The sequence below is a fragment of the Pseudomassariella vexata genome (assembly GCF_002105095.1).
Source record: "Pseudomassariella vexata strain CBS 129021 chromosome Unknown BCR38scaffold_1, whole genome shotgun sequence".
NCBI lineage: Eukaryota > Fungi > Ascomycota > Sordariomycetes > Amphisphaeriales > Pseudomassariaceae > Pseudomassariella > Pseudomassariella vexata.
Window position 1 is genome coordinate 3,242,066 of NW_024467956.1, and position 25,428 is coordinate 3,267,493.

The following is a 25,428-nucleotide window of genomic DNA, read 5'->3' on the forward strand; positions in this document are numbered from 1 at the left end:
ATCTTGCCGGAACGCCGCAGAAGGGGATTCGCTCAAGACAAAACAGAGCCGTTGCGAAAAGGGGAATTTCATGTCTCGTAAGCTTCGTGGAGCATCGTGAATGATGGCGATGCCAATTGCCATATTAGTTTGGGGAGGTGAAAATAGAAGCTCTGTCGGACCAGCTCCGCAGACCAACTAGCACCCGTGAGAGTACTTGTTCGCATGCCCAGAGATCGATTATCAGCGTTGTAAGAAAGCGGGAAAGGGTATCGCGCAAAAAGCGTGGAAGTGCGTGGTTGAGGACTCCGCCAAGAGGGTTGCGAATATGTACAGTAGCCCGCCAAACCGGTTCGATTCGGTGGGGATGGGGATGGTGGGGCTCAACCTTGAGACGGAATCGGCATCTTCAGAGTCGTGTGGGGCGGAGCGTACGAGTCATGGCTCGGCATGTCGTCGAGCAGGTTGAATGAGATAGGAAGGGAGGGGGCCGCTTGGAAAGGCAGGCCGTAGCCCTGGGTCAACTCCTGTTCAACAAAACAGGCCGCCCGCTTGTATCTCTTGTCGCAATACTTGTCGAAGACAGCGCCATGGTGTCGGCGAGCCATACGGCAGCAATCGAGCATCATGCCGACCAAGGGCTTCAACTGGTTGTACGTGTATGTGGAGTAGTGAACATGCTCCGGAGTCTGCGATTTGTCAGCTTGGAATCTAAAATAGGGGTTCATTATGTAATTTCGGGGCGAACTACTTACCCAATCGCCCTTGCCCAGCATGAGACGCGAGAGACAGTGAGCGCCAGCTGCAACGTAGCTCGGCGGAGTCGCGACGAAGCGTTCATCCATGATCGTAACTTCTATGAAGTACTTGGCGAGAGTTCGGGTCTCCAGGTCATAGTCGTCTGCCTTGCTGATGCGTCTGAGGAAGCTCATTGGGCCAGGCCATCCGAGCTCAAAGTTGAGCATGCTCAGCATGAATCGCTCGGCCTTCAGAACCTCGTCGACGGTGTAACCACTGTCCACCATGTAGACGATCTCCTGGACCGAGGGGCAGTTGATCTCTTCGTACTTTGCCGCGACGAACAAGGCAGTGGCGCCAACCAGTTGCAGCTTGCCCAGTGACACGATCTTGTATGAAAGGAAACGATCGATGTAGTTGACGGCAAGGAAGAGAGTCTCGGGCAGAAGCCCAAAGCGGCCATGAACCTGGATGACCCAGTCCATCAAAACCGACCGCATGGACCACTGGATCTCAGTCTGGATCTCCATGTAGTGGGCATTCGGAAGCAATTGTTGCTGAAAACAGAAAGTGAGCATGGCGCGATCAAAAAGTGAGCCAAGCACGACTTACCTCGAGCTCCTTCATATATCCGAAGATCTCGTCGCCGTATTCCGCAACCATACTGATATCCCAAGCCTCTTCGTCAGCCTCGACTGCGTTACGCTTGCTCTCCACAATTTCTTTGGCCGCCTCGATCTCTGCCGCGCCCTTCTTGGTGAGCTTCGGGGGAAACATAATGGTTGTGCCACCTCCGGTTGTGTTGTCGCCTCGGGACCGATTCGAGTGTGCTGTCGTGTATCCTTGATCATCGTAGTAATCCTCTTCCTCGTAGTCAGAGAGCTCAACGGGGTCTTCAGAAAGAAGATCGACCATCTTGGTAGGGCCCTTCAAGCCGTTGCCAGGTGCAGACAGAGAGGGAAGGGGAGGCAGTGTACCTTCCTCAAGCTCTTGAACGGGGTATTGATCTTCTTGGGGGAGCTCTTCGACAGCGTCCAAGTAGGGAGTCTCGGTGATGTCGTCCCCAGCGGGATAGGCGTTCGAGGGTCGAGGATCCGCAATGCTGGTATACTGCTGCGAGATACTGCTGGTCTGGCGGCGTAGATTCTGCTTCTCGGGCTTCAAGGATGGCTGGCTTTGGTGATGACGAGGACGACGTGTAGCCAGAAACTCCTCACGGTCGGCACCCGTCAGGGACTTGTAGTGTGCCTCTTCCAGGGCGTTCAATTGCGGGAGATCGTTCTTGTCGTTGTAGACCATGGTGGTAGCACGCTTGGGCACGGGCTTGACCTTGATCTGAGAGGGGAGGTGCGAGTTACTGGCTCCAGCGTGAAGTGGCATGATGTAACCGTTGCTTGTCGAGGGAAGGATCGATGCGGCCTTGGAGGCAGGCCGTTGCGCTGGGCGCAGGAACGCGTCCTTCGCGGCAGCGCGGCCTTCCACCTGGTTCTCCTTTGCCTTCGTAATCATAGTGGTGCTTGCGGGCGCACCCGCGGCCGAAATTGCACCCTTGCTCATCTTGGAGTCGTCGCGCAAGATGAGAGACTTGGTCGCGTTGTTGCTGCGATCACCGAGGGCTGTTCGCTTGGCGGCAACCTGCAAAGCACCAGTAGTCGGTTGGTTCAGCAGACTGCCAACGGACTTGTTTCGGTGTTGGATGCTTTGCTTTGCGGCGGGTAGATTCTCGTTTCCTGCGGTGGGATGACCTCGCACAGGTCGGTAGGGCTGAAGGCGGCGGGTCAGCAGATGGTCGAGATGGGGTTGTAAAGATGGTATGGTTCGCGTCAAAGTGAGATAAGAATGCATAGAAGGGCGCGATGGGTGTGGGGCAGTAGGCTAAGTATCATAGAGTGGTCTCGACTGTGAAGAGGGCTTCAATTGGTTGTGAATGGTCCTGGCTGAAGCCGGAGCTGTGAATGTAAAAGGCTCGCGAAATCGCGGTAGTGATCAAAGGGCCCATTCAAGAATTGAAGGTACAGAGATCGGGCTGGAGATTTGTAGACTATTGAGAACATGGGATGGAAGATCCGAAATGAACTCACCTTGGCGTCCATGGTTGTAATAGAGATTTGCCCTTGTCACGATTGCGTGGTTGTGTAGAATGTTGAAAGGTGCTGCTGGCGCGAGTCGGAAGAATAAATATCAACGCCTCGTTACGTCGTAATCAACAAAACATATAGCCAAAGGGTCGAGCAGTCGCCGTGACAAATTGGTGACAATGTTTGCAGTAGGAGTACGAAATGCGTAGGTGTTGAAAGCTCGAGCCTGTCGTAAAGGAGAGAAGTTCCAATCGGAGATTAGACTCAGGGTCCTGGCGACGACGCGGAGGGAGGTGATGAAATCGCGACTTCTCGTAAAAAGTCGCGACTCTGGCAAAGAAGTAAGTATGAAATCCCGAAGAACACGAGAATGGGGTATTCAAGAAATTACTGCACAGCGCCTTTTCTAGGGCAATGACTGCGGGCAGGTCGAGAAAATCGATGTAAACAACAATAAACACTCGTTGATTGAAGTTCTTCAAAGCGAAAGAATCTGATTGGTCATAGCGTACCTACCTTACCCATGCTTTGGAGAGCTTCATGCAACCGTTCATGCAGGACAAAGCTAAATTCACAGAGCTTGGAGCATGGAAGCAACCCCAGGCACCTCAGACTTGGATTCCTCGTTTTTCTTTCATAACAAATAGATCAGCATCATGAATCGGGCTACTCTAGGGCACCACTTCCAGGCAACATTAAAGTTGACATATGGGACTCGGATTGGCAGCTTGACAGGAGCCATAAGTAAACGAAGTAACGCATGATAAAATTGGCAAATCTTCTTCAATCCTCAATGAGCACTCCAGATCCCAGGAGCGAGAGCACTTTATCAAATACACAGAATGAACAGCCAAATGCAAGTGCTTCCTCGGACCACAGGGTGCACAGGGTGATTAGAAGTTTGGGCATTCCAACTCCAGATTGGAATCCCACAGGAGCGGCGACGACTTTCTTTGGGGTTGCGTTGCCCAGAGACGGTCGGCTTGTACTAAAACGGCGCCGACTTTTATGACCTCATAATAACGCGTGAGCCGGGCTACAACGCGTTACCGTAATTTTCGTTTACAACAGATTTCTGCAACTGTGAAAACAACCATTGAAGATAAACAATATTACTTCTCACCGGAGGGTTCCTCAGGAGGCATTTGATCTTTACTCGTCACTTTTCTCCATTAGACATATATTTGTGGTTACTATTTAACATGTATTGATGTATTGGGTTTTCCGACCGTGCTCTCACGACAATTACGCCTTGTCACGTGCTCACATAGAGTGCCATGCTCCGCAACAGAAGACGAGCAGTCTCCTTCCGACACCACCGTTCAGACCAGTCAACGCTTTGGAGACAGGAATATCGATGCGAAGTCGTCCCTCAATGCCAAGCGACTAGTCTCCTTGAGTCTAGAATCTCTGCGACAGCTACACAGGTCGTTATCTCTGTTGTCGCATTGTCACTCGAGGATTGCGCTGCTTCTCCGCAGAGGGGTGGGCGCCAGTCACCTTCGATCCTTTCGCATTGAACAACTCAGTCTGCGGTAGTTCCCTTGATGTTGGACTGCCAGAATGGCAGGCACCCGCGGCTGTCAATGCAGAAAAAAAGGCAATCATCAAGTCATGGCCAACAGCAGAAAAAAGCGTCTGGGCAGACATGCTGGCTATACGTGGGGACCTCGCTTTATCGTGCATTGCCGGTTGGTTACTAGTTGGGGTTTATGGGGACGCCAGTTCAGAGCATGCAGGTGGAAAAGTCTGAGAGATCGTGGCTTCGTGGCAAGATGCGGAGGCTGGCAGCTGGCCGGTAAATGAATTGCTTCCCGCGTCCAGAAGCTATTGAGAAGGTCTCCAGAACTGCCAGCACACCGCATATAATGTGGGCTCTTGCCTTGTCGAATGATCGACCTTGGATCGTCACCTAGGGCCCTCGAGCTTCGTCGCCTTCGACCGTGGCACTCAAGAAACAATATCAAGGATAACTTGGGATAATTCTGTCTCATCCGGGATTCCGCCTGAACGTCTCAAGGAACAAGAGCCTCCTAATTAGGTCATTCCAGTTGGGGGAGTTCAGGTGCAACAAATGCCAAGATGGCCGCAGTATATCGTTGTTTTCCCACACTGTCTCAGTGCGGAAGATGCCACCTTTGCGGTAGTCCATCATGCACCTTAACCGTCGAGACCTTGACCAATTTTGATCGTGTTGTTGTTTTAGGGAATGGGCGCGGATAGCTCTTGAATGGATGAAACTCCAAATCTCTAGCGAGCGGGCGGCAATTTTCATCAATGGCACTGATGAAACATTGCAACATGGAACACCGGCCCAGGTCGTTGTCTCGATTGCCCACACACATGCACTTACGCACATCTTCGTACTACACCTTCCAAGAGGGTATTCCCTCAGGGTTGTCATCCACATTGATGAATGGACATGGTGCTACCCTCACCAGTTGGATCCCTGTCGGGTGGCCCTTGCAAAGGGCTTGGTGGGTTCGCTATTGGTTGGTCGCCGTCATATACGCCAGCAATCCAGCGCATCCAAGGTGGCTGGCCGTGGAGTAGGAGCTGGCGCGAACAAGCACTCGTTATTCCTTAGATAATATGGGCGAGAGTGGTGCTACTTTTTTCGATTGACGCACCTGCAATACGGCCTTACCTGGCGGCGCAAGACGTGCGATTTGGGATCATCTCAATGCTTGTCAATGAGTCCAATCTGCTCCACACTTGCGCCTGGGAGTCCAACGGTGAGACGGCGCACCCTGAGAGCGCTTTTGCGCACAACTTTTCGACTTTGAAAGTCATACAATGTATGTCTGCGTGCAACTCATGCGAAGTAGTAGAGCGAAGCGCTATGAGAATCCTTGGCTCTGAATAGTTCCATACCTGGACTGTCTTCAGAAATCTGGAGGAGCTCTCTCACTGTCGCATTGGCACGGTGGGGGGAGGCAATTCCCAACGGTGGGCAGAAGCTGCGCATAGCACATAGAAGGGAATTTGGCAAAAAGAATGAATTAATCGCATAGCTCAAAAATGTTCTCGAGTTTTGATAGGTATTTGGAGTGTGTAAGTTAGTTTTGTGGCCGTAGAGTTGGCATATTAATATATCATGTTCCACGCAAATGTCGGGTGGTCTGGCTCCAGCTTTTGCGAACCGGAGTCCACAGCATCTTCTTCGTAGGCACTTTCCGTTCTCCTCCTCTTTTGGTGAACATACTTCCTTCCCAAGCCATCAACACCGTCACACCTTTTATTTGGCAAACGATTCTAGCCCATCGGTTCCGTTATTGCACTTGTAAGCTCTTCCATCATCTGCTTCACCGAGTATCACATTCTTCAAGTCCGCAAGTGCTCACAGTCGCAGTCGCAGTTGCCAATCCTTTCGCAGTCCATGAGTGCGAGTCCAATGAACCCTAGGCGCCGCAGCACCATCTCTTCTGTTTTCTGGTCAGTAATTCGTGCCCTCTAATATCATGCGATCGAAGGTTCATTCCTATCTTGGTCCTTTTCCTGACTCCTTCACGCATCAATGGAAGCACATTGCCCGTAGACACCGCTCTTGTCTGTTGAGCTTCTGTCTGTTGGTGCCGACTTCACATCAATAACAGTTCAATTGTTCCTCTCGTTATACCGTTTATCCTCAGTATGGACTAACGACAAAGAAGGGCCCTCTAGACCGAACGAATATCGCCAAGTCCAACATATCCATCATTACTCCTCTTCTGCGATTTGACCCTCCGAGCTCGACTTCGGTGACCCTCCCCCCTCTCCCCCCCCCAAAAAAAACCCCACAACCCGACGTCCACGGCTTTATCCCGAAAGAAAAAGAACGGATACAAGCAGTAGGCGATAGCACTTGGTTGTGGGACGAGTCTGATGGAATTTTCAAATATACTCTCAGGAAAAGCCTTCTCGATCATTCCTCCCCACCCCGGCGCAAGCGCTTTTCATCAATCTGAGCATCCGGCGCATGCTGCCGTTGGTCTAGCTTTACAGACGTCGCCTGGCCACCAAGGAGTCGAAATGGCATCCCTTTCACCCATGGAGACCAGCATGTCGCCAGTCCGAAATGTACAACCTAAAAACGTCGCATTCGAGCTCCTCATCGAGGAGTCTCCCCAATACCGTGCGCGCCTTCCCCTGCGTGTGCAGATATACCCCCATGACAGCACCGATTCCATTGTGACCACGGTCAAGAACTTTTACGGTCTCTACTCGGGCCCAACTGGGAGCAAGGGAGTCAGTTTTGAAGACGACCGAGGTAATACTCTCATTGCAAGATATGAGAATTTTAGCAACAACATGGTCGTCTATGTCAGAGTCATTGAAGGTTCTCCACAGCCGCCGCCAACTTTTGTTGCGAATGCCTTTGCGCAAGCGCCCATAGGGGCTCCGCCGTATGGCAATGGAGACTACGCCGCTCAATCTGTCCAGCAGTTCGGCCAGCACCTCTCCAGGCCGGACTCGAGGACTTCTTGGAGGCGCAGTCCTTCGCCCAATGGCGGTCGTGGACGACGTAGCGTGTCTGTCAGTACGAACCCAGCCGCAAGCAAAAAGGGCCGCTCCCGTTCCTCCAAGAACCGAGGGTCTACCTACGACAATCACAGCGACAGTATGAATGGCTACAGCAGCGGCGACAATGCACCCGGCTCTGTCTCGAGCAAGGCCAAGGAGGCAATTGGTACCACAGACATCAGTGTAGAGAACATCGTCGAAGGCGGTCGCCGAAAACGTGCAAAGTTCGAAAGCTCCGTAAGTTCTACCAATATTTCTCTCTGATCCGCTGGATGTCATTACTGAACAGCTACATCCACAGGAACTGCCACTGTTTGCGCCGCCGCAGATGCCGGCTGCCACGTCCAACCCGTCCGTTTCCCCTGCCCGCCGGATCGAGCAGCGCCCCCCTATGCCCTTTGCGCACCCAGGTCAAAACCCCTTCACCAATCCCCGACCGCTACAATCCCCGCAGAACTACAATCACGGCTACAGTCAGATTGGCATGTTCGCGACACCTACTACAGACTCGAGACGTCACCGGGGCAGCATGGGCTACCCAACTGGTGGCGCGGGAATCCTCCCAACACCCGATCCCACCGTTGGCAGCTGCATGTCTGAAGAAGATAAAGATGTTGCGATCCAGCTTATGAGGCTGGGCGATATGTCCAACATCTCTCACGGAAGAACGTCTGCGTCAACATTGGACGACACGTTCAGCGGCAGGGCTGATGCTGCCTCATCTACCGGTGCCACCAGCGAAGCCGAGAGCGAAGCCGACGACGAGCAGCCGCCGCCGGCGCGCCGCCCAAATCTGGACCTGACAGGAGCCCATCGCAATATATATCAGACAACCGAGAGCCACTTCGTAGTACCAGGAGAAAGCGCCGAAGCTAGTGGCGACGACGCTGATTACGAGGACGGGGAAGAAGGCCCTTCAGCACGTAACTCGAACATGACCAAGCCCAAGGCTCAGAGCGGTGGCAAGCCTCGTCTGCCTAGCTTGAAGACCAAGTCCAGCAAGTCTAGCAAGGCTGCAAAGACAGATGGTGCCAAGGTTAAAAAGACCAACGGAGTGTCCGCTGGCCCAATGTCGCCCAACTCCTTGCCTGCCCAATCGCGCAAGCCATCCATCGTGTCTTCTACGGGCCCTCCGGGTCAAGTAGGTGATGACGACCACCCAGATCTGTCCACCAAGCCCCGCTGCCAGCGCTGCCGCAAGAGCAAGAAGGGCTGTGATCGCCAGCGGCCCTGTGGCCGTTGCCGCGATGCTGGGCTCAGTGCCGATCAGTGCATCAGCGAGGATGAGGGCAACGGGCGCAAGGGTCGCTACGGACGCCACATGGGCGTCCCCATCAAACAGACCGAGGCTTCTAGTCAGCCGACTCTCCTTCCTGCTGCTCCTATCGCTTTGCCGATGGCTGCTCCGGCCGACAAGAACAAGAAACGGAAACGGTGATCACGCATCCACGTCGGTTCAGCCGCCGCCATTCGCAGATGATCATCAGCGTCGACCGGCACCGTTTGAGCAGTCGCTGGCTCGGGGTGCTGGGTACAGCCACCTTCGAAGCAGTGTCACTACTTCGGGGCTGTCTATATCCACAGGTTGCTTGCGAATTGGCACAACAAACATTTCAAGCCGGGTTTCACCCATGAACATTACAATCTCTTACCTGTCAAAGATGGAAACGGCGAACGGCGCAAAGGCTGACGGGATGTAATCGCGGGCTACACCGGGCCCTTCCGCTCCTTTAGACTAACGCATGACACGAGGTATGGCGTTCGGCTTTGCTTATCTCCTTGTTGCTTTGGCCGCGTCTCCGTATCGAGGAATTGCGAAACCGGGAGAGAATTACAGTGTTGGAAAAGGGGTGTGTTGGGTGAGGAGCAAGAACAGAGCAGAGCAAGCGAGCGAGCGAGCAAAGTCAAGAAGAAAAGTTGTCGGGTAGAGAATCTCAATGGATGGATCACTGCAGCAATGCCATCGGCCACTGGTAGTATGGACGAAGCTGGAGGAGCGGACTGCCTGTCTTCTGGGAGGACTCAAGAGGGCGGAATACTTCACCAACCAAAAAGGAAGGGAGAAACGCTGTCGTCCCCCTTTCTCCTATATGTTTGGACGGTGAATAACTTTTTTTGATTTTTGTTCTTGTTTTTCTCGGTTGCTTTTCTACGTCTGGCTGCTGCTTGTTATGTATTTCCTTCAAACTGTCTGTGCTCTCTGTCATGAAGTCTGTGTGTGGTACGAGTGAATAAGGCGTGCCAAACGGGAATGGGATGGGTTAGCCTTGTCAGATACTGGACTGCTGTAGTCTCCGTAGTGCCAATATATGAAGCTCTTGACCATTATGTGTTCGCTTTGCGTGCTTGACTCCTTCAGATGGTAAGTAAATGGGCTGTACAATGCTTTCTACTGCGGGTTGCATTGCTGCTTCAGCAAGCGATTTGCATACATATAATTGCTTACATAAACACCAATGTCGTCGCCAAGCTCTATAGGTAGAGAAAAATATACGCAAATAAACGACAGAAAGAAAACTGCACGAGGACTCGAGTAATGTAGAATAACTCGATATTTCCACGAATGCAAGCGATACAATCACTGCGAACAGGTTATCCCATGTAAGAATACACCGTTTCTTTTCGTTCACGTCTTCGGGTAACCAACCCATGTCCAAGTTTGGCGCCGTTGGTTGCAGATGAAGGTCGAAAGATCAAGCTCGAGAGTGGGGGTTGGTGGATGCAGCACCAACTCAGCGTAACAATTCGTCTCGACTTGCGCTACGGGAACCATTGTCTCCAAAGGGGCTGTCGAAACCTAACATAGCTCCCAAAAGCGGCAACCCTCGTGACATTTTGAGCCCAATGACACCCACCGCCATTCGGCCGGTGGCCATGACAGAAAAAGGTTACCCCTGCTCGTTTTGGACAAGGTGCCGCCACCCACCACCATACCACCACAGGAACCTACCTAAGACCATAAAACGAATAAGATGATCAAATGATCAAGTCGCACTGGATCCGCTGAACAACAGGTTGGGATAGTGCATAAAGTTCTTCAGAAATTAAAAAAAGCCTTGAATTCACACTCAAAACAGGATAATGAAGCGTCGTTGGATTTAAGTGTTTACGCTAATGCCCGTTTGGGCTAAGCGCTCATCGGCAATTCGTTGAGATAACGCCAAGATGGGAAGTGCCGCGGTCAGAACTTGCCAAGCACTGGAATGAAGCAAATGGTGCAGTTCCAATCATCCGGCTCAATTCCGTCATCACTTACATCGGCTCATTTCATCAGAGCAGCTGGTCATCCGAAATGTTGCTAGTACGAGTATTTTTATCGGTCTATCTTACCGTGATTATCATTTGTTATGACACTAGAATATCTCGTAACCTCGTAGCGCCGCTTTTATTCCATCCTTCGTTGAGGTACAGATCACACCCTGGCTCATGCCACCCTCCCGCGTGGCCATCCATATGGTCCCCCGCTACCAACCATGTCAGTCGGGATGGGGTGTTCTGGGGAACGCACCTTGAGAGTTTGTCTCTTCGAGTCTCGCTCGCCTCCAAATGTTAATAGCCCCGCCAACCCAAAAGCCTGCACCACGTGAAGCATATCAGAATTTGCGTGCCGACCTACTTTCTCCTTGGCGCCCAAACTAGGGATATGGTCCATGAGGACTGCGACCACCCCATCAGGCGCATCCAGTCGGCGAGCTTTCGGCTTGGTTCTGGTCGACCTGAATTGCGCCGTGCAACTCGTGATATCGTGAGGGACGACGATTCAGGGTGATGATGGGGATTGGGGAGCGTACGTTTCTCACCGCACCCGCGCGTAAGATTCCGGTTCGTTGCGGAGGGGGCAGGCGCATGCTAGACTTCCGGGAAGCAGAAACGGGGTTTGCAGCCCTTGGGCCCTTGGGGGAGCAAAAACGTGCAAAGCCCGTGGTCTAGATGTGCTTGCGCAACTTCTTCTCCACTTGGGTCATTCGATGACGAGCTCCCACATCCGTTAACGGAGATGGCGGGAATGTTGGGCCAGAGGCGACCAGTGTGCATCGATGATGGGAGCAGCGTGCTGAGTTTCTGGTAGGTAATATGCTGACTGACTTGTTTGGGGCTTTGGGTTTCGTATTGTCTGTATTGCACGGCCGGTGGACTGAGTATATGACATGGCGACGGCCCGCTGATTATGGGAGTTGAATGCCATTCTAAGGTCAGGTCAAGTCAGGTCAGGTCAGGTCAGGTTCATACAGTTCTCCAGCGACATCTCCATTTTTCTTCTTCGGCACATCTTCCAGCGTTCGTCCGCTAGTTGCTTTCGTTCTCAGCATGTCTCGTACCGAGAAATCCGACAAGAAGCAGTCATTCGTGGTCTCAGTCTCTGCTGTTCCAGACAGCGAGATGATCCTGCGCCCCGATGAGGCCAGTTCAGATTCGCCAGCAGATGAAAACGACGGGTATCCAGATGGGGGTTCATTGGCGTGGCGGCAAGTGCTCGCGGGGCACTTGATAAGTGCCATCGCGTGCGGCTACGGTGCCTCATTCGGCATATACCAGCTCTACTACACCACCACCCTGGGCCTCCCAGCCGCGCAAGTCTCCTGGATAGGCTCTGTGCAGATTTTTCTGAACAGCTTTGTCTGCATTTTCAGTGGGCGGCTGAGTGACGCCGGCTACGAGCGCGAGACTGTCCTGGCAGGGTCAATGTTGATGCTTCTCGGGACGTTCACGACGAGCCTCGCAACCGAGTACTGGCAAATTTTCATGGCGCAAGGTGTCTGCACGGGCCTGGGACTGGGACTCATGTGGATGCCGTCCATATCGGTCATCAGCTCGTACTTCAAGTACAGACGGTCCCTGGCTTTGACGATTGCTTCAGCGGGGACGGGCACGGGAAGTCTGGTGTTTCCGGCCACGGTGCAATATCTGGTGCCCAGGATCGGGTTTGCCTGGGCGGTACGGTGTTCAGGTTTTGTTGCATTGGCGATGGTGATTCCGATGAATCTGCTCTTGAAGCCGCGTCGCATGGCTCGGAAGAAGGGTGCCGTGGTGGAATGGGCGGCGTTCAAGGAGATGCCATACGTGCTCTTCACAGCCGGGACATTCTTATTTTACTGGGCTCTGTATTTCGGGTTTTTCTACGTAAGTCAGCCAGTCCCACTTGTTGTTTGCCACGGTAGCCCCGTACTTATGCATTTAACAGATCAATACCTTCGCCATGACACTGCCATCCAACGCCTTCACAGCCACGTCAACCGTCAACCTCCTCCTGCTCACTAACGCCCTCTCCACCCCCGCTCGCGTCTTCGTCGGCTACGTCGCCGACTTCCTCATCGGGCCCTTAAACGCCTACATCCTGGCTGTCGCCTCCTTCGCCCTCACGCTCTACTCCTGGACCTTCGTCGGGACCAAACTGGACATGTATATCTGGGCCGCCGCGTTCGGGCTCACCAACGGCGCGGCACAGGGTGCCTTTGTGGGTGCGCTGGCCAGCTTGACCAAGGATCCCCGGAAGATGGGCTCCAGGTTCGGCATGGTCTGCACCGTCATGGCATTTGCGACACTGGCGGGGCCGCCGACAGCGGGAGCGATCATAGATGGGAGTGGCGGGAGGTACGAATGGGCGCAGGTTTGGGGCGGGAGTGTGGAGGTAGGGGCGGCGGTTGTGTTGGGGCTAGCGAGATGGTGGGTTCAGGGGCGAATGTGGGCTTTGGCTTAAGGCTAGGCAGGTATCGCGCTTTGGGGTTCTAGAGACGCGTATGGCAGCATTGGCGACCTGGCTTTCATATGGAAGCACTCGAGCATAGTTTGGGATGCATTGCGTTGCCTATTCGGGCAGGTTAGCGGGAATACGGGATACTGGTAGGAAAACTGTTGGATGCCAAGGCGCACGGCGTCATTGAAAGCGAAACTGGGATTTTGGTTCACTAATGCAGCTTGGAAGGGGAAAGGAAAATGGACAAGGGCTAACAGGTTAGATAGAGTTAGTACAAAAGTACAATGTCAGGTGTTAGTAGAAGCCACACCAGTCTAGATAGATCACAATGCACGTCTTTGGATATGGCGGTTGTCCTTGAGACAAATGATATTCGCCGTGTGCAGGTTGAACAGTTGCCCTTGTACAGAATTGTGCGTCCATCAGGGACTCGATGGTGCGACTGGACATTGAAGACGATCCAAAAAGCCCGCCTCCCCTCCCCAAACAAGCTTGCGCAAGCATGCGACATTATATAATCAAATGAATATGTACTGATGCTGTCCGACTTGCATTGGCTCTCCCGGGATAAAGCCTCGCGTAACAAGCCGCTAGCTTCCCAGCGTAAAACAAGCCCGGCGTCTCACGACGTGAAGTGCCAGGGATACACAACATGAGTCGTGCAGTGGGCTCGTCCTAATCATACAATGTAACCAAGGCTCGAGTCTCTAAGCACCAATTCAACTATATATTGATAACAATGATTTGCAGGTACTCTTCGCCAGGACAGGCAAGCAAATACTCAATGGTAATGTTGGTGAGGACGGACGGCACGTTGCATTCTAACTACGGCATGGGCAACTAAGTTGGAACCGCCTCGCCCGTTACGAGCTCTCAACGGCCTGGGTTCTCCCGAAAGATAAGGCGTTTCAATGTTGCCTCTGGGACTTGAAACGGCTCGACGTCTGTGGCACATTTCACCACATGGCTGCCACGTTCGACTAAAACACATGAGTTCAGCCAAACCCAAACCACATGGCAAGAAATCTTAGCCGCGAATGGTCATCACCCGCAGCCAATCCGATTCGACCAGATGAGTGAGTGGTGCAGAATTGCCGGGAGCCGGGCACATGCTCTGGCCTCAGGGCCGAGTTGAATACTTGAGCAGGGCTGCCTTTTTAGACTCCTGCGACCTGCTGGGTTTTCGTCTCATCCTTCTGTGCCACCCTCTCTGGCTGACAAATTCGGGTACGTTATGTGCCTTGCCGCCTGTCAACGTACCCGAAAGTGCATGCATGGAAAACCTTCCAGAAGCGGAAAATAAAAATAAACAGCACAAGACAAAAGCCGTAACAGTATAACATCTTCACAGCTTCCGTTTCCAGGGTCGTCGCGCAAACGGTTCATTGCATCGTCCCATCTTTCCCGAGGAAAATCCAACCCGATCTGGCATTAGTCTCATCCCGGGAGATTGGAATGGCTAATCATGCAACTCTGCGCATCCCGTCGCTTTTCTCCGGGTAATAGATTTGGAAATCGGCAGCTGTTCCAAGAAACACAGGCATATTTCTGTCCCCCACGGCGAGCCACGCAACAGTTCGCGGGCAACAGGAGGAGAACAGGCATGGGAGGGAAAAAAACCCTTTCCTATCAGTTATCAACAAGACACTAACCTTGTCCCCCCTCCCCCCGCACAGCCAAGCCAGTTGGTTGTATGAACTACATGGGAGTCTCCGGTTATTCTGAGTATTTGGCTTGGCGGAGCCGGGGTGCTATACACCTGAGCTAATCAGAAGCGATGCCAATTCCTGCAATGAATCTGCCGAACACGCAACTTCGTCGGAGTGGGCCTGGGCTCGAGTCTAAGTTTTTTAGCTCCCGGTCAATCAGTATCGGGACATGATTGCCTGCCGTGATCGCTCGTAGCTGTAGTGTACTAAGTAGGTGATGCATGAGACGAAATATATAGCTAGTGACACGGCATGCTCGGACTTGAGTCCTGTGGTCTTGTTTTCGTGATGTGCTACCGAGCTGCGTTCTAGGCACTTGAATACGGTTCTGCTGAAGCGGCCGAAAGAATGTCGGTAGAAAAGCCCATACCCGTCCAGGTGGATGCCCTCTCCAGGAGCGAGGATTCCATCGACATGTCGCCATGGACCGTCGAAGAGGAAGCGGCCGTGAGGAGGAAGCTGGATTGGCAGGTCGTGCCCACGGTGACTGTTCTCTACATGCTTTGCTTTCTTGACCGGTCAGTTCACTCAGTCGCCCCTTGTCTAATACCCACCTAGCTTCACTTCCGTATACAGATCGGTCTCCGAGCTCACGCACACATACTGACCATGTGCATGTAGAGCCAACATCGGCAACGCCCGCATCCAAGGCATGGGCACCGAGCTCAACCTGGTCGGGTATCGCTTCAACTGGGCGCTGTCGGTCTTCTACATCGTCTACGTCATGATCGAAGTGCCTAGCAACATTATCCTCAAGCGCGTGGGCCCCCGGTTCTACATCCCCGGGCTCGTCGTCGGGTTTGGCTTCGTTTCTATGTGCACGGCTTTCGTCCAGACGTTCGAGCAGCTCTGCGGCTTGCGCGCCCTCCTCGGTGTTTTCGAAGGCGGAACGATGCCCGGTATTGCGTTCTTCCTCAGTAGCTTCTACAAGCGTGAGGAGCTGCTTTTCCGTGTGGGAATTTATGTCGCTTCCGCGTCCATGGCGGGGGCTTTTGGAGGTGAGTGACGAAGGACTTATAGAGTTGATTTTGCGGGGCATCTCCTTGAGTTCGCATCAAGGACTTGGTCTTTTTTAGGAGGACTAGTCTCTCCTTTTTGAAACCCTGATGTCAAAAGTCCCAGATCAGTGCTAACTCTTTGATCCCACCACAGGCCTCCTAGCCACCGGCCTCTCCCGTATCCCCCCCTGGGGAATCGCCGCCGCCCCTGTCACCACCTGGCGCAACATCTTTTTCTTCGAAGGCATAATCACCATGATCGCGGGCCTCCTGGCCCCCATCTTCCTTCCGCAAAGTCCCGGTGTCTCAACCCGCCTGACCGAACGGGAGAGATGGATCGCCGACGAGCGCCTCCGCCTCGAGCACAAGATGATCTCGGACGAGCAGGTCAAGTTACGCCACGTCAAGCGCGCCGTCATGAACATCAACAACTACGTCTGCGCCGGCGGGTTTTTTCTGATCAATATCACCGTTCAGGGGTTGTCGGTATTCATGCCAACCGTGTTGGCAGATTTGGGCTGGACAGCGACCAAGGCACAGTTGTATAGCGTGCCGCCGTATGTCATGGCGTCGGTGGTGGCCATTGGGATTGCGTTTGTGAGTGACAAGACGCGCATGCGCGGGCTGTGGTTGGCGCTGTTTACGCTCATCGCTATTACCGGGTTTTCAATCCTGAGGTGGAGTCATAACCCTTCGTTAAAGTACATGGGGGTTTTTTTCTGCACTGTCGGCGCCTTTCCGGGCGGTCCCGGGTTTCTATCCTGGGGCTTGAACAATGCCTCGGGGCCGGCAGTTCGTGCTGTTTCGGGAGGTTGGATTGTCACGATCGGAACGCTGGGAGGTGTTTTGGCTACTTGGACCTACCTTGCGAGGGATGGGCCGGATTATCCTATTGGAAACTCGATCAACTTGGGGGGTCAAATTCTTACGCTGTTTTTGACGCTTTTCGGCATATTTTATTGTATGTGGGAGAATCGGCTCAGGGAAAGGGGTGGGAGAGATTATCGACTTGAGGGGCTTACTGAAGAGGAGCAGGCCGGTTTGGGATACAGACACCCTCAGTTCAGATACATTTTGTAAATGCCGTGGAGTATGCCTGGGACTATGGGGGACACCTTGGTTATCTGCATTCAGCAAAGTGATGGGCCATCCAGACCTTGAGAACTTGGATACCGTCACATATAGTGTGTGGAATAGGACAATCACAGGTAGTTTATTCAATTAATTATGAGTAGGGGGGCACAACTCCAATATGAAGAAGAAACTAGAAGGTACACGGAGGCCCAATTCATTGACGTCTTTGGACCTAGGCGAACGTTCTTTGTTGTTTATCTGCTTGCAGATGAGGAATGCAACTTTGCTGGCTGTGCATACCCGCCCTGCCGTGGGAGGCGCGGAAGAGTAGGCTATATTTCTGCGGAGAATTTGCCCCCCAAACCGACATCTCTCATCATAGTATCCTTACTCGAGAAATATTCAGCTCCAGCTGTATATTCCGCTTGCGTCGTGTCTCATCATGGAGGCACAACCTCGGAGGACAAAGAATTAGCGCTCCACTACATCTCCTACCCGTGTGTAATAGGGATCATCCAACTCTACAGAAAAAAAACTAAACTCAGATGTTATATTCTGCACTGTGTTAGATCAGGGTCCAATACCTTCTAGAGAATACAGAAACAGCCTCCGCCCCCCTGTATCTCCTTCTCAATCGTGACTTACATTGCAAATGTCAACAACCATGGAGAAGAACTGGCTACGAGCTGTATGTCTGTTTGCACGGACATAATAGCCCTTGGTAAGAATGCTGTCTTGAACGATACGATCTCACGGACAATAGCATCTAAATTAACACCACTCGCAGTAAATTCTCTCAAATCCAACGCAGCCTTTCCAGTTTGATTCTGCGATATATTGTGCTAATAATCTCACAAAACTCCAGTTAGACCAAGTATCTCGTCACGCTCTATTAAATACTTAAGTAACTGATACACGACGCGCTCCATCTGCCGTGTTGAGTACAACACCAACTGCGCCATAGCACGTATCATCATCTCGAATCATAATCAAATTCACCGGTTCGGACAGCTCCAGGGCCCAGATAGCATCGATCTTCTCAGGGGAGCTTTGTTGGTAGGCTTCGAACCAACGTAGTATGGCAGCGAACGCAACACAGTCGCCAATAGGGCGAACCGACCAAGCAGCGTATGTATTTGGTCCAGCCATTAGGTCACGGTTTGACATACGGGAGTACTAGTAGAGGTACCGGGGCTTCAAGCCTACGGCGTATTTAATAATAATAATAGAATTATCTTGTGTGTTCGTACATCGGCAAACTCAGAGGGCAATAGAAGTACAGTACCTGTTGCCTCTGACAAATCCTACCTACTTATCACACGTAGGTATGTAAGCAAATCGAGAGCTAATACTCTAACGGCAGGCAAATGAATGGACTCATTAACCCCCTCACGCCATCGCCTCACTATGCCTTACAATAAATTCCCAAATTACACCATGGAAACCGCGCAACTCCATCGAGGAATGCAGCATGGTACATCCCCAGAGTCACCGTCGTCGAGAAGTCCAGTTGGGCACTTGAGGACGCCTACAACGAGTCACAATGCGCCCTGCAGAGGGGGATTACGGGAGAGGGGTCGATAAATTTAGTTCATCTTCCGTTGACGTGACATGTAGATGGAGGTATTTTCCCGCAGTTGAACACATGACGGAAGAACAGGGATAGAGAAAAGGGTTGGAATATGAATTGGTACATCGATGGGAAGGACATGGTCGGAACCAGAAACGGATCAGTCGTGTTTCCCCAGCAGAAATTACCCTCGACACCCTCGACCAAGCACTTGTGAATCTCCTAAGCGATGACCGCCACCTGACGGAAACCAGTGGCCGATCCGATTCTCCCAAGAAGGTGTTTCTCCGATGGCTTCCCACGTGGGGTGATCTGGTCTTGTAGTGTAGTAGGGAAGAGTGAGGAGTAATGAGCGGGGCCGGGAGAGGGTCAAGTTGCTTAGGCCGCGGCAACATCATGCTCCGAGGACATGTTTCTATATTCTGAATCTGAGGATTACACGGTCGGGATGACTGGGGCTGGTAAAGAGCAAATATCCTGTGCTTGCGCATCGAGAGGTATTCGTCGGAAAGGGGCCAAGGCTTTACAGAGTTGGTGGCACGATCTTGTTTTCGGAGGGCATGAGGGCCTTCTCAAGGCGATTTCGCACATGGATGTAAGATGTTTTTTCCGGGCTTGCCGGAGAGATCCTTAAGTGAGATGCAAAGGTGGAACGACGGACCTGCTTCCGCGTCCTTGTAGACTGTCTGCTCGGGTTCCTCAGTGTCCAAGTTCTTCCAAAGTCCTCAAAATGACATCCGCGAATGGCCTCCCATCTTTGTACGTCCCGTCATGTGTACCCTTCAGGTCCTTCAAAACTAGCGTCTTGACTCCGTCCCGTTCGAGAACCTTCGCCATCCCGTCAATCTCCGCCTCGTCAATTAACTCGTCTTCCGTCGACCACCCCAGTGCAACCAACTTACACCCGAAGCCCCCCTTAAACTTCATCGGCGACACTTCGTCCCAATTCTCCTCACCACCAAATGCGCCCCTGAACAAATCCCCATACCCCGGCCCAAACCGCCCCATAAGTCCTTTCAAATCATACACCCCCTCCATCCCCACAATCGCCGCTGGCAACTCGACATCCGTCGGCGCCGCAGCACCCTTAAGAGCCACGGAACCCATCAGGAGCTGCAAAGCCAGCGCAGCGCCGGCCGAATGACCCACTAGGACGTAATTCCCGCCGAACCCGTATCGCGTCTGGAGGAAGCGCAGCGCGGACCAGACGTCGTGGATGTGGTCCGGATGGAAGGCGTTCCGGTACTCCTTGGGCGGCGTGGTGGACGGGTCCTGGGGGAAATCCGGATGCGGGCTGAGGCGGTAGTCGATGGAGGCGAAGGCAGTAACAGACGATGGTGATGAACTGGCTTTTTCTGGGGAGAGAAGGCGGTCGATGGTGGGGATGAAGGTATCATAACTGATGAGGGGGTCGCGCCAGACACCGCCGTGGATGTATCTATGAAAGCCGTGAGTACTGGAGCGAGGAAAACAACATCTTTTGGGTGTGGCGGGGCGTACATCACCCAGTACTTAGATATCGAGATTTGGTTGACTGTGGTGTCCAGGTGCCATATTCCCAATCTCTGGAGAATGCTGTCCGTGCCATAATGGTAGACTTCGTGCTTAAGAGAGGATGCCATTTTTTCTTACTGATGCGAGTTGGCTCCACGATATGAGGCGATATTCAGCCTCTCGAGGGTTGAAGAAATGGAGGTTCTAATATGAAATGTAAATAGGAGCAACCCACAGAATGCCGGCTCCGGAGCATTGCGGGGCAGCCGTCCGGCACGGAACAGGCTCCGCTTTATTCCTCATAACGGATGGCGGATAAGCGGAATTGGACGGAATTGGAGACGGAAGCAATTACGACTCTTGCTCGTGACTAATTCATAGGCCAGAATTTTACATGAAGTGAAATCTTACCATGAATTCCAATAGGCGATGGTGCAATTGCTGGAAAATGCTGATTGTGGGGAATAATTTGAAAGATAAAATCATTCAACTTCGGCTGTGGTTGATCAATGCTCTGTATCCGGACGAACATAATCGTCGGCATATTCTCGGATGAACCTGCGCATCTCACCAAGGACGTTGCAATAATATTAATTATGAAGCCTTCATGTCGATCAGTCAACCTACAATTCCATGTACCCGGGGGGAGGGTTCTGGACAGATGGTAGCGCCATTTGCGTTGAAGAGCCTGGGCCTGTGTCAGCACTCTCATAAATCCAGGAAAATGGAGGAAGAGCCATTGCAGCTACAGGGTCAATTCCTGTCGCCGCAGTCTTCAAGCGGCGCACTCCTTGTATGTGAGAATAATATGTTTCAAAGTACCCTCTCGGAAATCTGTTCCGCTCAGAGCGCCAATTACCCAGCTCGTCTATGTCTGTCAAACCTTGCGCCTCAAGCAGTTATCCCGGGCGCATGCTCATATGTATTATATGCCCAGAAGGAGGAAGTATAGCATTCCAACGGGAGAAGTTGGTGCTCTAGAGGACTTGATCACTTGCCAAGTACTATAGCACCTACCTCCTTGTTGGTTTGGCGTTGCTGCCTACAATATGGGTGCTTCTACTTACACACATATAACGGCTTCGTCACCAACTTGAAGCCATCTTACTGCTTCGCGGAAATTCGTCGTCGGCAATCCTGTCGTTTCTATACGTCGCGTGATGATCCTTTCCCCTCGAAGTCATGTCTTGTTCTTGATTTCATTCTCAATACTGCATTTTTCCTACTCCTATTCTGCCTCCTCGATCCCAGAATTTCCACAAGGAGGTGGCAATTGGCCTAGTTGAGTATACTTGTTTGGGGAATTTCCGTGTCATAACTATCTGGATTTCATTATCGTTCTACATGGTTGTGGTACGTTCACCGTGAAGATCATAACCAAGACGACTTCATCTTATAAAGTACCGGGCTGCTCCAGAACCGCATTCATCTACGAACCATTCGAGATGGGACGACGGACAGGAGCAGCACGTGCAAGGCTGTTGCCAGATCCTCCACCTACCCAACCCCACCGACTCCCAGTCCCGGTTAATTATCTTCACTCCCCCGCCTATGATCTAGCGATGCTCATTTGCACGTAGTCGAGAAAGCAGCCATGAAACCAAGCAGAATGGCAACAAACTCCCGAGACACGGCTCTGCCACTTCCCATTTATTTCTTCTTGTTGCTCAGACCACGGCTGGGGAAGGAACAAAGGGAATGGGAGATACTGGGGATACTCACCGCTTTTCCTTCTCCGAACCTGCCGTCGCATTCGCGACGAAGTCTTGCCTCTATCCCACCGAATATTCTTCTTTGACCAAGAAGACGGAATGGCCGCTTCAAAGCGAAAACTCGACGCCTCCTCTACAGCTACGCTCAACGGCATATGTGAGATATCATGATGGAAACGCTGGGTCCGGTAGCTGGAAATATGGAAGGTCTCGAATACAAAAGCTGCTTTGATCTGCATCCGACATCAAAATCAACAAGATATCAACCAGTGCGTATTTCTGATAGCAGCACAAGCAGTGGGGCTGGTTCGGAGTTTGCAGGGTGGGGAGTGGTTTGCAGTGTTGTTACATAACATGACCTACACCCTGGTTGATCATAGGGCTGCGGGTTCAATTTGTATAATGTTCAGACAGGGATAAATCTGATTCTTATCGCGGATTCAAACAGACTTCGAGTTAGTTCGAATAGCGTCAAGGTACTGGCTCCTAGGGGTTAATGTCAGAGGTGGACCGTGCATATCCACCACTACTACTTGGCTCCAGCCCACCAGCACTAGCCTAGCTTACCTAAATACATTATTATTATTATTATTAAATACGCCGTAGGCTCGAAGCCCCCGGTACCTCTACTAGTACTCCCGTATGTCAAACCGTGCCCTAATGGCTGGACTAAATACATACGCTGCGTCGTCGGTTCGCCCTATTGGCGACTGCGTTGCGTTCACTACCATACTACGTTGGTTCTCAACCTACCAACAAAGTCCCCCCTGAGAAGATCGATGCTATCTGGGCCTTGAAGCTGTCCGACCCGTCCCTAGCAGCCACCTTACAATGGTCCCACTAACTACTGGTTCTCCTGTTGCCGTTGCGAGGTCTCTGCGAGAGTATAGTGGCCGTGGTGCGATAGCGGCCCGTAATCGTTCCCTCGGTCCTTCCAACAGCCCGCAAAAGAGGATTACGTGCTCTGCCGTCTCAGGGGCGTCGCCACAGCGGCATAGCGGCGAGTACACGCCAAAAGCCCCTGTCACCTAAATACATCACACTTCTGTCTCTCTGTATGCCCCAACAGTTAATGACGGATCCGAGATCAGAGGTGAAAAAGCCTCTTTGTAGGTTTACCAAGTATGGGGCGCAATATTACCTATGTGTCGATTGAGACGGAGCTTGTCATACATATTTATATAGTGCTTGCCAGCTACAATGCAGAATTGACATCTGCGTGGATAGAACTCAAAAACAAACCCTTTACCAGAACATTCGACTGCTGTTAATATGTGAGGGGAAACACTTATTCATGTACCAGTCGTACATTACCAATGAACCCAGGTGTTACTGTAAAGTCCTACGAGTGGTTGTCTCACTGCAGGACCAGTGAACTTATCGTCTGGATTGTGACAGGATCTGTGGTTATTGGCGTTGGCATCGTTCCTTTTAGTCCAGAGGCAACTAGGGACGGGTTTAAAAGGGCAGTTGTCGCAATCGGTTGCGGTCGTCAAGTGTGACACACCTCGACAGCTTTGCCATAGTTTTTCCCGGCTTGATCATTACTGGGGCGCAATACGAAGCTCAAGCCTTTATTAGAGCAGTGACCTCGTCAGCAGCATCCGGATAAACGCCCTAAAAGTTGGGAAACTCCTAAAACTAACTCGTAGAACTAAATGTCGACAAAAGAGTCAGTCGCTTCCACTTTTGGTCCGTGCAAGGAAGGAGGACCCAAGTCTCGGACACGCGAGAGCCCCCGATTTTTAGATACGTAGGACCTAAGTAAGCCAATTGACTGCTAACTGTGCTGTTGGGAGGGGGCAAACTTGCGCAGTTATTGTATCATGTTATCCCACATGACTCTACCTCAAGATCCAGTTTGGGCCTGATTGATTGCTGGTTCGCTGATAGTGTCTGAACTGAAAAAGCCCGGCCGCTCTGGAATATTGGTAGAAAAGTTGAAACACTGGGAAGGGGCCATGGAAGGGTGATGTGAGGATTCTAATGAACTCGTTCGGCGAAACGCATCTTCTTTACACCATGCTAGATGTCTCGAGCAGCTGACCATAGTTTTAACTCAGGATCATCCTCCATTCTCATGCTTGCGAAAAGATTGTCTGATTCAGTCGCCCCTCTCACATGGACCAAACCAAGATGCGCATCGTCCAGTGCTTACCACGATATGCGTTTCAAAGGGTAGACAAGGCTTCGGGATGTTTCTCACCCAGGTGGTTGAGGTGGTACGGTAGCATTCATGCCGAGTACGGAGCATCTCGCCAATTAACCGGCGCAGGGGAAAGTGACATGGATTCGGACGGACATGGATTCGGACATGGGGTGAAAGAAAAGGGCTGCAGGTGACCCTAGGGCTACGTTGCTCACTCCGCCCGCCCCAATCACGCGTGGTTACATTCGGGTGGCTGAATAGAAGAGAATTTTAGTCCGTTCTCGCTGTCATGGACCGATAGTAGTAATACCCGATGCTGCAGCTGGCTGCATAGGAACATGCAAGAAATGTCTCGGAATCGGCATATCCAGCCATTGGTAGAAGCTGGGTCGTCTCGCCCGTTGGGCAGATCTCAATGCCGTGTTGAGGGCCTTTCTCGCCAAGCGGTACCGTCTGTTATGCACGACGAGGTAGCATAGCAGCTTCTCTGACATGTTGGAGTTGGCCATTGACATGCTGCTGGGGTGACGGACAAGCCCGACGTTAGCGTGAAACCCCTCCATTGGTTGACGTTCAGCTGTAATAACGACTGTAATAGCGCTGCTCGGCAGGTACGCGTCACACGGACAAGCAACCCACGGCTGCCTCATTGCTCAATAGGTTTGGGTGTCCTTTAAGCATGATCGCAGGGCATTGAAGTGTACTTCAGACGTTGAGCCACTAGCAGATATCCATTGGCCGGGTTCTCAGATTTGAGGAACATGCGAAGAAAACGCAGTAAAGGAAAGATCGGCAATAACATCAGTAGGCACTATAGCGGAATAACCAGTGCGCTATAATATTAATTAAAAATTTATTGCTGTGGACTTGCAGCGGGGCAGCGACGTTGTGACAGTAGAACTTTTGGGGAAGTCACAGTGGAGGAAATGATAAATAGAGTTTGTTTGGCAGCTCCAGTTCGGCCGGATTTGGTTTGAGAATCCTCCAGATTATCCATCACATCAGATTACCCTCACCCACCAGGACACCTTGAGCACATACACTTGTGCATATGGGAGTCCAGATGACAACCCGCGAAAAATCGCGCGACATGTCTACGTAGCAAATTTTCTAAGGCAGACGACTGAGTTCGAGAGATTAACGGTTCTCTTGCAGCTAGCTGTGCCGCGCCCTCTTGAAGCCCCAGAGAGGCCATTTCGCCATGCGGTTCTACCGCCCAGGATCAGGACAGCCCCACGAGCTCGAGCTCGACGAGCTAATTCTCTATACTCTATTGAGATATAACCCGAGCATTTCTCCACTGAATCAGTAGCTCGCAAGTCGCAAGGGTCTTGTTCGCCCTCGTCCATCTGTCCCCGGTCATGTCGTGCGACAATTGTCCGCGCCGCTGGTCGGATCGCATGATGGCTGCGCATGTGTGAGTAAACCACTAGCATTGAGGACGAGATGATCCCCGTGCAAGACGTCAGGCTGTCTGATCCACACCAGCATCCTCCCGCGCGTGCCGCATGCTGCCCGAGTACGCAGTACCTGCCCCATAATGTTGGGTCGCCAGGGGACATTACATAGCTCGACGAGGGCTCGAAGTCGCAAAGCTCGCACGCAATGCTTGTGGTCGCCCTATCTCCCTGCACCCGAGCTTGGGTATTGAAAAAACGAGAGTGAAACCTCGAGCACGTTGTACTTTACACCCCCAGCCCGAAAAGTACCGTACCATTCTGCTCAATAG

General features: G+C 52.0%; 7 protein-coding genes across 7 annotated transcripts; 4 read left to right on the plus strand and 3 right to left on the minus strand.

Annotated features, from left to right (window-relative positions):
• Positions 1-231: 231 nt before the first annotated feature.
• BCR38DRAFT_21362 (cyclin-like protein) lies at positions 232-2,996 on the minus strand. Its single transcript, XM_040854180.1, has 4 exons — positions 2,799-2,996; positions 1,330-2,481; positions 735-1,274; positions 232-668 (listed from the first exon to the last, which is right to left on the minus strand). Exons 1-4 carry the CDS (start codon positions 2,808-2,810, stop codon positions 363-365), a joined length of 2,010 nt encoding a protein of 669 aa, XP_040721396.1. The 5' UTR covers positions 2,811-2,996; the 3' UTR covers positions 232-362.
• A 3,810-nt stretch (positions 2,997-6,806) lies between these two features.
• On the plus strand, positions 6,807-8,736 carry BCR38DRAFT_480287 (uncharacterized protein; the record flags this gene model as incomplete). Its single annotated transcript, XM_040863257.1, has 2 exons — positions 6,807-7,535; positions 7,600-8,736. 2 exons carry the CDS (start codon positions 6,807-6,809, stop codon positions 8,734-8,736), a joined length of 1,866 nt encoding a protein of 621 aa, XP_040721397.1.
• A 2,942-nt stretch (positions 8,737-11,678) lies between these two features.
• Positions 11,679-12,996, plus strand: BCR38DRAFT_331074 (major facilitator superfamily transporter; the record flags this gene model as incomplete). The annotated part of the gene is made up of 2 exons (XM_040855022.1): positions 11,679-12,419; positions 12,481-12,996. The coding sequence occupies 2 exons, from the start codon at positions 11,679-11,681 to the stop codon at positions 12,994-12,996; spliced, it is 1,257 nt and encodes a 418-aa protein (XP_040721398.1).
• Positions 12,997-15,116: 2,120 nt separating this feature from the next.
• BCR38DRAFT_331914 (major facilitator superfamily domain-containing protein) lies at positions 15,117-16,780 on the plus strand (the record flags this gene model as incomplete). The annotated part of the gene is made up of 3 exons (XM_040855100.1): positions 15,117-15,220; positions 15,324-15,700; positions 15,855-16,780. The coding sequence occupies 3 exons, from the start codon at positions 15,117-15,119 to the stop codon at positions 16,778-16,780; spliced, it is 1,407 nt and encodes a 468-aa protein (XP_040721399.1).
• A 1,229-nt stretch (positions 16,781-18,009) lies between these two features.
• Positions 18,010-18,370, plus strand: BCR38DRAFT_418130 (uncharacterized protein). Its single transcript, XM_040859197.1, has one exon. The coding sequence runs from the start codon at positions 18,146-18,148 to the stop codon at positions 18,356-18,358; it is 213 nt and encodes a 70-aa protein (XP_040721400.1). The 5' UTR covers positions 18,010-18,145; the 3' UTR covers positions 18,359-18,370.
• Positions 18,371-19,043: 673 nt separating this feature from the next.
• BCR38DRAFT_330979 (Alpha/Beta hydrolase protein) lies at positions 19,044-19,966 on the minus strand (the record flags this gene model as incomplete). The annotated part of the gene is made up of 2 exons (XM_040855015.1): positions 19,044-19,782; positions 19,845-19,966. The coding sequence occupies 2 exons, from the start codon at positions 19,964-19,966 to the stop codon at positions 19,044-19,046; spliced, it is 861 nt and encodes a 286-aa protein (XP_040721401.1).
• Positions 19,967-23,295: 3,329 nt separating this feature from the next.
• BCR38DRAFT_418135 (uncharacterized protein) lies at positions 23,296-23,881 on the minus strand. The gene has a single exon (XM_040859198.1). The coding sequence runs from the start codon at positions 23,598-23,600 to the stop codon at positions 23,400-23,402; it is 201 nt and encodes a 66-aa protein (XP_040721402.1). The 5' UTR covers positions 23,601-23,881; the 3' UTR covers positions 23,296-23,399.
• Between the last annotated feature and the right edge of the window lie 1,547 nt (positions 23,882-25,428).